Source organism: Phascolarctos cinereus, unplaced genomic scaffold (assembly GCF_003287225.1).
Source record: "Phascolarctos cinereus isolate Bilbo 61053 unplaced genomic scaffold, phaCin_HiC Scaffold_2;HRSCAF=192, whole genome shotgun sequence".
Taxonomy (NCBI): Eukaryota; Metazoa; Chordata; class Mammalia; order Diprotodontia; family Phascolarctidae; genus Phascolarctos; species Phascolarctos cinereus.
Window position 1 is genome coordinate 62355854 of NW_027555625.1, and position 13472 is coordinate 62369325.

At 50.3% G+C, this 13472-nt stretch overlaps 2 protein-coding genes across 2 annotated transcripts in view; one reads left to right on the forward strand and one right to left on the reverse strand.

The window, feature by feature from the left end:
• Nucleotides 1-510: 510 nt before the first annotated feature.
• B3GNT9 (UDP-GlcNAc:betaGal beta-1,3-N-acetylglucosaminyltransferase 9) lies at nt 511-6473 on the forward strand. Its single transcript, XM_020989403.2, has 2 exons — nt 511-1001; nt 2082-6473. The coding sequence occupies exon 2, from the start codon at nt 2133-2135 to the stop codon at nt 3333-3335; it is 1203 nt and encodes a 400-aa protein (XP_020845062.1). The 5' UTR covers nt 511-1001; nt 2082-2132; the 3' UTR covers nt 3336-6473.
• The window catches only part of PHAF1 (phagophore assembly factor 1), a 64127-nt gene continuing 56556 nt past the window's right edge, over nt 5902-13472 (reverse strand). Inside the window, exons 12-16 of the mRNA XM_020989402.2 lie at nt 12210-12253; nt 10971-11014; nt 10195-10253; nt 8986-9058; nt 5902-7802 (exon numbers count right to left, since the gene is read on the reverse strand). Of these exons, the coding sequence (XP_020845061.1) occupies nt 7716-7802; nt 8986-9058; nt 10195-10253; nt 10971-11014; nt 12210-12253 (307 nt within the window). The 3' untranslated portion in view covers nt 5902-7715. The remainder of the gene's footprint in view (nt 7803-8985; nt 9059-10194; nt 10254-10970; nt 11015-12209; nt 12254-13472) is intronic.

Genomic DNA, 13472 nt, shown 5'->3' on the forward strand with positions numbered 1-13472 from the left:
CTAAACTAAGTCTCTCAAACCTTAAGAAATCATCTCACCCAGGTCCCCTAGCCCAGCACCGAAGGAAGGGACTGTGCAGAAGAGGGACTGATGCTTCTCTTGGTGTCTCAGACTTGCATCCACATTGGGAAGATGTCCATTTTACAGAAACGGTCTACTTGTACATAGAAACAGACAGACTCCAGACTTTCTGCAATGACCCTCATGCGCCCTATTCTCCAAAGGCCCAGCTCCAACCTCACTCCCTTCCTGGTCCTTCTCCTTCTCTAACCCCTCCAGTCTTCCCTTAACTTCTCTGAGTAATAGTAATATAATAGTGCTAATGTAAGTGTCCAAAGTGCTTTCCTCATAACACCACAGTCACTCAAGGAAGACTGTGAAAATTTCCTTATTTTTCCTTACCCTCCCCATATGATTTGCCTAAGGTCAGACAGTCACTGCGGCAGGACTCCCAAATCCCACTAAGACCTAGTATCTTTGCACACTTTGAAGTGTGGCACACACTAATGCTTGGATGTCTATGTCTGTGCTAAGGACCAAACCAGGCCGCGGATCAGGGGGAAAGAGGAAGGCTGAAACGCTGGGCTCGTCTCCTCCTGCTTATCAGCTCCTCTCCTCTCCTGCCTCCCAAAGGCTCGCCAGTCAGGCTTCCCCAGCTCTTGTTCGCAGACAGTTAAGTGAATTTGGGAGCAGAACAGAGGGCCCTCCCTCCGGCTGTTCTCTCTCAGCCTCCCCCAACCCCAGGACTGCACATCTGCTGGTGCCACGTGACGCAGCAGCAGCTGGCCTCTTTGCTTCCCTCCCCTCCCCGGGGCCGGGGTTCTTCCCCTGCCAACGTTGCACTCGCAGGCCCCAGCTAGGCGCTGGGGTTGCCCAGGCTCCGTATGCCCGTCCCCAGCGACCCAAATGCCGGAGGCAGGAGGGACCGCGGGTGTCCCGGGGTCGGCCAAGCGAAACCCAGTGGCCCGGGCCTGGCTCCTGAGACAGACGTGAGTGCGCTGGTGAGTACCCGGGACAGGGTCTGCGGGGGCCTGGCCCGGCTGTTTCAGTCTCTGGGGATCCCAGGCAACTTCATAGTTAAGGAACGCAAGGGCAACGGTTTGCCAAATCTGGAAGGAAGGCAGTCTTGATGCTGGGCGGCGGCGGGAAGAGCAAAGTTGGTGGTGACTGGTTCATTCTTATGTTTCTGTTATTACCCGAGAATGGTCAGACCCCCCACCCCCTATCCCGTTTTTAACCTCTCCCGATTCGTCTTTCTCAGAAGCTAGGAGCCCAGCTAGGTGGGGCTCGAGTCCCAAAGTAGTGAGTCCGGGAACATACCAGGAGGGACGGACTGGAGCCTGGGCTGGACTTTCTGACCATGAACTGTCGGAGTGTGCAGGGAGGGCCCAAGAGGTTTTTTTTTTTTTTTAAATGGGGGAGGGAATGGGGAAGAAGGGATGAAGATTTCAAGAGTTAGTCTGACCTGTATGATCCTGGGCTAGTTGTGTGTGTGTGTGCGTGTGTGTGTGTGTGTGTGTGTGTGTGTGTGTGTGTGTGTGTTTTTCTCATTTTCCATAAAAGGAACCAGTCACCAGCTCAGCCACAGTTCTCACCGAAGCTCCTCTCTTCCCCCCTTGTTTGCTGGGGTCTCACTGACCCACACATTCAAAGTTTCAGGCATCTCTGGGGCCCGAAACCAGGAGTGGGTGTGTTGCTCCTTTTGGCTTCTTCAAAGGGAGTGTGCCCCTTCGCTATTACGCCCCAGTGCCTGGAAGCCTCAGTCTGAGAACACCTGTGTGGGTGGATCTGCCACTCACAACCACAATCACGCCTAGGCTCGGTGTCCAAGCAAAAAGGAAGCAGCTCCGGGCAGCGGTAGGGAGGGTGCTTTAGGGGTTCGTAGCTGAGGGCGGCACTCCATCCTGGGACAGAGTGAACAATGCATCATCTCACCCCCTTTCCCTAGGCCCCGCAGGTGGGCAGGGGCGAGGCAGGACTTCTCCATGTTGGAAGGAGTCAAAGCCCTGGGGAGGAGCTGGCAAGGGAGGCCCCTCTGCCCGTGGTTCTGCTAGCTGTGCCCTCGCTCTCTCTCCCCGCAGGCGGTCATTGGAGGTGCGGGCTCTTGATCTAGGCTCTGGGGGGCCAAGACCATGAGGCTGAGGCGGAAGGCGGACGCTGCGCTCACCTTGCTCCTGGCCACCGCCCTCTGTTTGCTCCTTTACTCGCAGCGAGAGCAAGGGGCCCCCGCGGCCAGCCTGTCCAGCGCCCAGGCCAGGATGGTCACTGGCCCAGCCCCGCTGCCCCTACCCACGCGCCCTGGCTGGGGGCCAGAGGTGGTGCGCGCCTTTCCAGCTGCCAGGGCTGAGCACCCGATCTACGAGGCGGACACGCCAGCGCCCCCGACGCCCTCGGGGCCCTTCGACTTTCGCCGTTACCTGCAGGACAAGGACAAAAGGCGCTTCCCGCTCCTCATCAATCAGCCGCATAAGTGTAGGGGGCTTCCAGGAGGTCCAGGGCCAGACTTGCTTATCGCTGTCAAGTCTGTGGCCGCAGACTTCGAGCGGAGGGAGGTCGTGCGAAAGACCTGGGGTGCAGAGGGGCACGTGAGCGGGGCGCGGGTGCGGAGGGTCTTTCTGCTGGGCATTCCTCGGGGCCCGGCGGGGGCGGGGGCGCAGGCCCACGAGGGCCTGCTGCGGGCTGAGGGCCACGCCTATGGGGACATCCTGCTCTGGGCCTTCGATGACACTTTCTTCAACCTGACCCTAAAGGAAATCCACTTCCTGGACTGGGCGTCCACCTTTTGCCCCGACGCGCGCTTCGTGTTCAAGGGCGACGATGACGTGTTCGTGCACGTGGAGAACCTGCTGGAGTTCATAGCGACACGGGACCCGTCCCAGGACCTTTTGGCGGGGGACGTGATCCTGCAGGCGCGGCCCATCCGCGCTCGGGACAGCAAATACTATATCCCGGAGAGGGTGTACGGGCTGGGCGCCTACCCTGCGTACGCGGGAGGCGGGGGCTTCGTGCTGTCCGGAGCCACGCTGCGGAGGCTGGCCGCCGCCTGCGCCCAGGTGGAGCTCTTCCCCATCGATGACGTCTTTCTGGGCATGTGCCTGCAGCGTCTCCACCTGGTGCCCGAGGCACACCAGGCGTTCCGCACCTTTGGCATAGCACGGCCCTCGGCCGCCCCCCACCTGCGCACTTTTGACCCCTGTTTCTATCGGGAGCTCGTGCTGGTGCACGGGCTGTCAGCAGCCGACATCTGGCTCATGTGGCAGATGCTGCACACGGTGCCAGGGCCCGACTGCGCTCGAAGACGCACGGCCCCAAAGCCCTTCCGCTGGGGCTCCTAGCTGCTGAGCCAAGCGTGGGACCCGAGGAGAGGCGAAGTGGAGAAGAAGTGGGGTTCCTCCCAGCCCTGCTTCGAGTAACATTCCTCAACCTCATTTCCTTGCCTGTAAAATGAAGGCCCTTCTAACTCTAAATCCGTTGCTTGCGGGTAACAAGCTTACTTTTAATTATCTGGTGCGTAGATGCTAGCAGGGCAGAAGGAAAACATTTTCTTTGATACCAATTTTCACCATCTATCGATACATCGAATATTTAAGTGTCTCTATCCAAAGCACTGGAAAGACAAAAGCCAACTGGTCCCTTCCCTCAAAGATCTCCCGTTCACAACGTGTGCATATATAGGTCTGAATGAGAACATACCATTAAATACAAAGGAGGGGAAGGCACCGGGGTATGTGGAACATTATTCCATTTCCAGCAAGGAGCGTTTAACCCAATTAAGGCTTAAGAGTTTAAAAGAATCCTAAACATCTTTCAGGCCCCAATTAGGAAAGTTCTGCTCACACTAGTTACATCCTTGGCTGGCCTGGGCTGAGCTTTCTGTAAAGAATCTCTGGGCAGGGAGATGTAATTTTCATACTTGGTTCATCCTGGATTGCACAATAACTTCTTCACACAGGTCCGATTTTCAAGTCCTGGACTGCAGAGTCAGCCCCAGACCCCGTCAGCCCTGTCCAGGCCACGAGCCAGTCATAAAGAGTGTGTACTTGGGGCAGCTTTTGGGGGAAAGAGCCACAAATCCCAGCTGTTTTCTGAGTTTGAGGGGATCCTCTCCCGCCCTCTGCCTCTCTTATCCGAATGCAGTCAAGCTCTCTGCCTTTCCATACCCCTTCTTTTTCTCAGCCTACACATTACCTCTCTCGTATGCCTTATTTCTGGGCTGCGCTCCTGATCTAGTTCTTGCCAGCAACAATGGCAGAATCCAGCCTCATGTGTGTGCAGAAAGGTGCTTTCAGGGATACATTTGGGGTGTGTGAATGAAGAAGTCCTTAACGTCCCTTTCAGCTTCCAATCCTAACTTCTTGTTACCAGGGTTTAGTCCGTTTTATTTTTCCCTCTCCAGCATCTTCAGTCATTGTTTCTGACTTCACACAAGCCTCAAATTTGCACTAACTTGGACAGAGAATTTGGTCAAACTGAGGGGAGGTACTGTCCAGACTTCCAGGGCTAGTGCCATTCTTTCTAAGGTTACCCTTCCTCTACTAATCTCAGGTAGGCCTTTTTTTATGTGCATCTCTTCTAGTTGGAACTCTTTGAAGGCCTCTTTTTGCTTTTTCTCTGTATCCAGGGCAGTGAAACTGGTGCCTGGCACACAGTAAGTGCTTAAGGAAAGCTTCTTGAAAATACCTGAACCTACCTGCCCTTTCCCCATCCATTACATCGGCCTTATTCCTCAAGTAGATTGTTCCTGGAGGGAGCCATCATATTCTGGACAACTTTCTGAAGTTTCAACACTTTCTGCAAGAATCAGGACCAGATGGTGTGAGTGAGTGAGTCTGTGCATGTATAAAAATGGCATCACAGGTTGAGGGATGTTTAAAGTTGAGGAAAGACTGGTCCAGAAAAGTTAACCTGACACAAATGAAAAGAGCGCAGCACAGTTATCAAAACCCCGGTGTCTGGACTCTAAACCTAGCTTTCTTTCTACTGCACCACAATGCCTTGGCCCTGTCATTTCCCTTATCTGTGAAATGGGCCAGCAGAAGTTCTCAGAAATCTCTTCCAGTTCCTGGGGTCAGCACCAACATTCATTGATTCAGAGGGCTCCCACCTCCCCCCAGCCCTCTTTTATTTGAGGGCAGGGTCTATCTTTGAATCCTGAGTCCCCATTCTCTCTACCCATCAGCCCCTCCCAGGGCCTTGTGAAAAGCAGTCATTTAATCAGAACCTTAGGAATCTGCAGGCTCTTGGAGAAATGACAGATGTAGTACTTTTCTCAGAGGAGCTAGATCTAAAAGTGAATCCTTGGAAAAAATCAAAGAGGGAGAAGCGGGACCAATTTTCTGAGTTCTCCCTTTGAAATGCCATTGGTGATCTGGGCATGGTCATTTGTGACTGAGGTACCATCTAGTTTGGAAGGGGGAAGCTGGCCTAGGACAGTCCTTTACAGAGGCCAAAAAGGGGGGAGGTGAGTGGGCTGATCTGAGGGGTCTGAGGTGCAACAAAGTCTATGGTGTGAGAAGCTGGGAACAGATGAGGCAGACATGTTTGCTGGGGACTTGGGGCATATCTAGACCCAACCTGGTGATAAAAGTGGTATGATGGTGAAGCACAAGGAAACTTCACAGCTAAGAGACAAGGAAAGATCCTTGAATAAGAAGACTCACAACTCTGGCCCCCTTCCACAGCAAGAGGGAGGGAGTGCCCCTCTTGGGAAGGCCAAGATGTCCACTGACCCACCTGAAGACACTGCTTCAATTCCTATGGCCACAGCTGGAGGCGTACAGGAATCCCAACTTGCCCATCCCAACCGAGCCAAGTTTCTGGCAGATGCTAGAATCTGCCCTCCCAAGTCAAGGGCTCCCAGGGGACCACTGTGATCCCATACCCAGAAAACCATCAAAAGGATGTGACCAAAAAGCCATCACACTCAGTCACTGTGCTGTGCACCAGCCAGTGCCTGAGGGAGAGCTCCACTTTATTAGCCTTTTGGGACACATGCACCTCTGGGGAATGTACAGGGGCCAGAGAACAAAGATGATTAGAAGTGAGGAGGGACGACAGGGCAGGTAGGGCAAGCAGGCAAGGGGTCACCTACAAGAAAGGTGGCTCCTAACAGTCCTTTCTTTTCTTGGCCCTCGGCAGGTGGATTCCCAACTGTGGTTTCAGTCAGACAGTCTAGAATGTCACAGCCCATGGGAAGATGACACGGTAACAGGGATGCCACACACACACACACACACACACACACACACACACACACACAGAGCAATGTTCCCCTGGTCCTGGATCCAAAAACATTAGGTACCAGTCTATTTTCTCATTCTTCAGTAAACTATTTAGGATTATACTGTACATGAGTTAAAGTTACAAAAATGTCTTATTTACAAAAATCTGTACACACATTTGAAAAACCTCACAAAATTTTCTATGTATCACAAGTTGCTACATCAAAATATTAAAAATGGGATAAAATTATACATTTCTTGTCAATTTGTTTTTTCTCTCCTAAAAAGGGTTATTTTCAGAGACTCTACTTTCCCCAAAGAGACCTGTACAGGGGGTTCCAACTCCCTGACCCAGCCTCCCCGGCCCAGCTGGAAGAGTATGTCAGTATCCTTGGGTTAGAGACCTGTTCAGACAGGGTTAGGGGAACAAACTATACAGAATGCTGAAATGTAACAGAGGAAGAGGATGTCTTTGGCGAAAACTTTGGCATTAAATAAAAGATGCAGAAGGAATGGAAGGATGCAAACATGCCCAGGAGGGGGCAGCGCCTTGCTCTTCCCCTTTCCCCTCCTTAGCAGTAGGGGCTCGAGCTCTAGGGCCCCAGGTTGTCCCAGTACCATTGAGGAGACTGTCCAGGGGCAGGGTGGGCTTAGACCGAAAGAGAAAAGGGGACCAATGGAAAAGATGCACCGCTCTGGCAATGACGGCTTCCACGGGGAGGGGGAAGCGGAAACAACGGGATCACTCGCTCTTCAGGATGTGTTTCTATCTAAGCTTTGAAGCAAATCTAAGTGGAATCCTGACCTGGCTGCCAGCCAGTCCAAGCCACAGAAGAGCCTCTTCAGGGTTAATGCAGTTAGTTATCAAGTCAGTAAAGTGGATGTAGTGCAAATGTCACAATCAAGTAATACGCACATGCGACTTGCTTGTAGTTTGAAAGTTACACAGAGATTCACACGGTGCCAGAAGTCAGGACATATACGCACACTTGTCCCGTGGGGCCCCAGGACGACCGTATATGTTCTCTCTATGTAGATATAGGTTTTTATATATAAGAAGATATAGCTTTGCTTTCTCAAATGTGACTACTACATCAACACAGCCACACAAACACACAGACTAACCGACACCTGTGTCCAGATGCTTCAGAGTTCAGAGTTTGTGCTTCTAAATCTTTGCAGTCACTTTGTGCCCTCAGCAGCTGTGCCACCCCGCCCGCCCGCCCCCTCCCTTCCTGCCAGGGAAGAAGACGAAGTCAGCCCCTGGGGGCTGGGCTGACCAGGCCAGGAGGAAAAGCCCGCAGACCATTAAGTTCAGTTCCTTCACCACGGCTTCCACGTCTCGGAAGAGTCGAGGGCTACCTGCTCTGTGCTGCCACCAGGAGGGTAAAAAGAAAGAAAAACCCGCTCAGTGCCCCCTCTGCTACAAGTGGCAGCAAGTCAAGGCACGCTGTATGGCCAGGTCTGGAGAGGGCTCAGGAGGAGGGCAGTCTTTCACGGGAGCTCCGCCGTCCTCACGTGTGTGCTGGGCTTGGGCGGGCCATACAGGGTCACTGATGCTATGTGGTTGTTCTGCATGACCTGGGCAGGGAGAGGCAAGGGTCAGAGCCCCACCCACCTGAGCTTGCCACAGGTACGGCCCCATTAAATTCTACAGTCCCCTCTAGCCCTGACTTTCTGTTCTAAGATCTAAGGGACCTTTCAACTCTCATACTCTACAATCTAAGGTTTCCTCTGGCTTAAAAAAGCCTAAGAGCCCATGATCCTGAATACACTTGCCTTTCTGTGTAGTAAATCTGCTCAAGCCACCCCGCTACTCATCTGTACATTGAGGAGATTGGATGACTCCAAGCAGTCTTTTGGTTTGTTTTTTTTTAAGGCAACTGGGGTTAAGTGACTTGCCCAGGATAACACATCTGGTAAGTGGACACCAGGCATTCTTAACCTTGTGTCATGGACCCCTTGGGAAGGCAGGTACAGGCTACAGACACCTCAGAAGAGTTTTTAAATATATAAAATGCAAAGGATTGCAAAAGAATATTAAAATACAGCTACTAAAATGCTAACAATTCCAAGTTGATAGGCTCTCTCCCCTTCCCTAAATCTGTGGGTCTGTGGCCCCCAGGTGAAGAACCTTTGGACTAGATTGTCTTTAAATCCCATACAGAGAAGGGCAAGTGGATTCAGGATCACAGGTTTTTAGGCTTTGTAGTATAAGCCTCTGAAGAAGGGAACTTGTCTTATTCAACAAATATTTTTAATATAACTTTTATTTTATGTCCCCCCCCCTCCTCCGTTAACATGCAATTTTCCCTTTCCCTCCTACTTCCCCCTCCATTAAAAAGAAAAAAGAAAGAAAAAATCCTTGTAATAAATATGGATAGTCAAGCAAAACTGCCATGTCTCATTCTGCATTTTGAATTGATCAACTTCATTAACAGGTGGGTAAAATCAACAATTATTTATTAAGCAAACCCACCTAAGAGAGTAAGTGATAAGAGGCCAAACCATCTCTCTTATCTCTTAGTGCTGAGCACAAATCCTTTCAAATATTCTCAGGGCTTCAACATTTATCAGATCCACTCTGTAAGATAGGTTATGCCCTGGAAATTACAAGGAACTTACAGAATTAACAGGAGCTGAGTAAAGACCGACATTTTATTCAAATAAAATTATACGCTTAAATACTGTGAATCTCCTATCAACACAAAGCTCCCTCTAGCCTCCACGTTCAATCAGACCATGGGAAGCCAGTTTTGCTCACCTCAAAGATCATTCTCTGTAGTCCAAAACAAAAGGTTGATCCAAATGGGTTTGTGTTATTTGGTGAAGATGACCTTCAGAGGAAGAGACAAAAGGGACAGTGTTGAGGCATTTGAGATTAGAGGTCAGCTGAAGGGATCCAAACATCCAAAATACCTTTATCTGAGGATAATGGAGGGCAGGAAACAGACCTTAGGGAAGAGACAGATGGGATGGACACTAGAAGAAATGGGATATCCTGAGGTACCAAAAGAAAGCTTGAGAAAAGGGCCAGCCCTCTGCGTATATCTATATGTAGTATGAATGGTAGGGTGGAAGGGAAGGACGCATAATCTCTGTGTCATAGCCATTCCTGTGGGGGCAAATCATCTGTCTGCCACCCCTTCCATTTCCTCCTGGGTAAATCAAAATCAGGTTGAAATCAATATCCAAGGCCTGGCCTTTAAATTAAAGCAAGTTGGGGTGGGGAGTGAAGCGTGTGCGAGTCTTCTTGTTGATGATACCCTTGGGTAGATTTAATGGCTGGTTCATTAAGTCGATACCAATTAAGTACAAGTTACCTGCATTTCCAATAGAAGATGCCTTGCTGGGCCTGGCAGAATACAGAGCCCGTCCCAGCGTGGAACCTGGGCGTACAGCCTTGATTTGCTATCACCAGCGGTCATGAGAATGGTAAGGCAGTATGGTGCAATAGAAACAGCCCTGGATTCAGCGCCAGCTGACCTCAAATACTGTGCTGGTTACTACTTGCAGGACCCCAGGCTAGATATTTAACCTCTCTGGGCCTCAGTTCCATATCTAGACAATCCCAAGTTTGGACCAGATGGCCTCCAGCTCTCAATCAAAAGAGGGGCTTGACCTAGATGATCCCTAATATCCCCCTCCACCTCTAAATCCTAAAATGCTAGGAAGCACAAGCCACTTCGGGGTGTGGAGGGTAAAGCTGTCCCCTGGAAGGAGCTCCAAAAGAAAGGTGATGTACCTTCATCTGCTTTAAATACTTTAAAGATATGAGCTATTCAAAACCAGGCAAAATTTTTGGGCTGGAGTAAGGGGCAAGGCATTAACTTCAATGAATTGGGCTGGTTTTATTTTTCTTGGCTTGAAGCTTCTGGCTCTGAGCCCTTGTGTGAGGGGAGAGAAACAGACAGGATTTAACTGCCTCCGAGCCTGCCTGGTAGGGGCAGGGGGGAGAAGGGGGGAGCCTTACCTGTGAAGCACAACAGGCTTCTCCACAGGATGCCCAAGGAGATCCTGGATACTGTCCCACTGCAACACAGAAACACAAAAGGGCAGAGGTCAGGTAAGCCCTCCTTAGGTGCTCTTCCTGGTCCGGCCCAGACAGGGGGCTGCCACAACCCCGGGGCCCTGACACCTTCCTCACAGTTACAGTGAATGGCCCATGTGTCGTGTTCATCCTCAAAGCAGAAGTCAGGAGACACTGAGAGTGTCCAGAAGCATGGTGGCATGGTGGAAAGTGCCCAGACTGGGAGTCAGGAGGCACCAATAATCAAGCCATCTGTTTTGGCCTCAGTTTCTTCTTCTGTAAACTGAGGAAGTTTGACTGCATGCTTGCTAAAGTCACCCAGAGCACTGAGAGTCCGTGAATCTTGGGACCACATGGCTCTTTCTGGTCCTTTTGGGTCTGAACTTCGACAGGCTGAGTACATTAGGGCACCCCTGCTGGGGACTTGCCAGTTCTCTGGGATTCTACCCAATAAACCTCAGGACAGAGGCAAAGACTTGAGGCCAAACATTCTGGCTGTGCAAATTTTTACCACAAACTGCTGAAACCAGGATGGAAGGAGAGGTATGTATGGTCAACAACCAAATTCCTGCTCCGCTTTACCCAGTGAGATCAGTCACCTGTCCATACCTACGGTGGGCCCAGCGGTACAAGGTCACTGCTCAAAGAGTCTGTGGCTGCCTGGCTCCCGAGCCCTCCACAGCCTGGGCCCCTGGTTCTGCCTGGACAAGAAAGCTCACCTTGCTATAGGTTGTGCAGGTCTCAGTCTGGCAATCAGCACTTTCTGAGAAAAGAACACAAATAGGCCATGGGGAAGCAGCTCAAGTAAGGGGCTGTTTTTCAAGTTAGTTTCCAGCAGCCTGGTGGAGGAGACCTGGAGTCAGCCTTGCCCCTTCTTAGCTGTGGGGCACTGGCCAAATCCATCTTCTCCTAGATGATCTTTTAAGGTTCATTCCAGCTATAAAGTCAGTGGCATCTAGGAGCCTAGGACACAGCTAAGAAATACGGCGGCAAACAAAATTATTTAGAGAGCTATTAACTGTTTATAAATAGAAAAAAAAAGCATCTTTTCCCTTAGCAAGTCCATGCTTAGTCCTTCCCCAGTCCTGGCCAGCTGTGAAGATCCTTTACAGGTGGCTGCTGGGAGACTCTTGGACAGAAGACCCCATTTCTCCTAACCCATGCCAAAGCAGGGGAGATGGGTGGGAGGTGGGAGATAAGGCTCCAGTGGAGAGGCAAGGGTCTGGTCCCTACGTATACTTCTTCCTTTTTCAAAGGCCTAGGGACAACTCTCTACAGGGAAGGGCTCAGAGCCTCAGTGGAAACAGAATATAACTCATTTCCTCATCACAGGGGACCACTTGGAAGTAAAAGGACAGAAGGCTATCTGGAATGGGCAGGGCTGAGTGATTATACGGAGGTGGTAAGGAATGAGGTTGGGGAGAGAAGTTCAATTAATTAAGCACAAGAGGAATGGTGACTATTGTGTCAAAAGTAGGGTGGAAGCCACACAGTGATGGAGTCACAGTAAAAAAGCCCAATGTTAATTAACTGTCCCTGGCAGCGACGACAGAACCCTTCCCCTGAGCAGCTACCATGGTAGTTCTGGCTTTCCCTGAGCCCTGGCACAGGAGTCTAAGACAGCCTCGGGCCTGTCTTGCCAGCTTCCTCTGTGTTCAAGTCCTGGTTCTACTTACTAGTCAAGTTAAGTCAAGGCAAGTCACCCCCTTCACTAAACCTCAGTTTTCTCATCTGACAAATGGAGATAAGCCTTGCATCCCTTTCCTTAATTCATTCTATAACATGCATCTCTGCTGTTGTGGGGCACCAGGGAGAGTTGTCAAGGCCACAGCAATTTGTCCCAGGAACGGTGCTGAAAGGGCTATTCTGTCATGTTCCTTCCTTCCAAGACCCCTGCGCCTCACCAAGGGAAGAGGGGAGGGGTTCCTGTTTGCTGCTGACAGTGAGATGCTGCTTACCTCTCTTGATGGTGAGAGGGATCTTGAACTCACAGCGGTGATAGCTGGAGAGAGAAGGCACACAGAGTGAGGAGATAGCTCAGAGTATCTGAGTCCTGGCCTTCTTACCACCAGCACATTGTTTTTTAAAATTAAATTTTATTTATTTTTCAAGCATTTTTTCCCCTTCCTCCCATTTCCCCTCAACCTTTAAACTGGCAAGAAAGGAAGAAAAACAAAACTCTTGTTACAAACAAGCAGAGTCAAGCCAAGACGTCCATAAATACCTGCCTCATTCAGCATATTGGTCAGGAGGCGGCAGCACTCTTCACTAGCCCTCTAGAATCATGGGTGCTTATGTCAATTAGAGCTCTTAGTTCTTTCAAAATTGTTCCTTTAAAAAATATTGATGCTGTCCTCCTGGTTCTGCTTACCAGCAGCACCATACTATCATGAAGCTTCCCTGGTGCTTAACCCAGGGTCCAGCACGTGCCCATCAAGAAACACTATGTCACGCTACTGGGAAATAAGAAATACAGGAGATGGGGTACACAAGTCTGTCCTGCCCTACAGGAAAATAGAAGGGGAAGGGGATAAGAAAAGGGGAGAGAGAGAGAAGAGAGGGCAGACTAGGGGAAGGGATATTCAGAAGGCATGCCATCTTGGGGTGAGGGGAGGGGGGAGATGGGGTGAAAATTTGGAATTCAAAAACTTGTGGGAGTGAATGTTGAAAACTAAAAATAAATAAATTTATATTAAAAAAAAAAAAGAAACACTATATCAACCTACCCCTCAAAGATCAATGATGCTGTTAAAGTCAAGTGGAAACCTGGAAACCCTTACAATAAAACAGGGCTATACCTGCTCATACCAGCAGCCCCAGCTACTATGGCAACTGGTAGAGATTTTTTAGTTCAAGCGGAAGGGAAAGCAGGCAAGGCCCAGGAGGTGCATACATCGCCTACACCAGGGGCCTCACGTAGCGGAACAAGCACTAGACGATAAATCAGTAGACCTGAGCAACCCAGCACATCGCTGAGGCTTCCTCAGTCCCGCCTACCAGTCTGCGAGGGCACCGCCCTGAGGGAAAACGCTGAAAACTTACACACCTTATTAAATGGCTACGAATGCAGGCGTTAAATCTGAGTCATAAAAAAAAGAAAAGAAAAACTGGGGGAAAAAGTGAATTTAGTTTTTAAAGTGTCCCCAGAGCATTTAAATATCCACCAGCAAGTCAAGAAATAAAGCAGAATAAAACTGATATTGCTTTCTATGTTCTAAATA

What these genes read in the sequence shown, in the direction of transcription:
- B3GNT9 (XM_020989403.2), top strand. Translation starts at nt 2,133, where the DNA reads ATGAGGCTGAGGCGGAAGGCGGACGCTGCGCTCACCTTGCTCCTGGCC.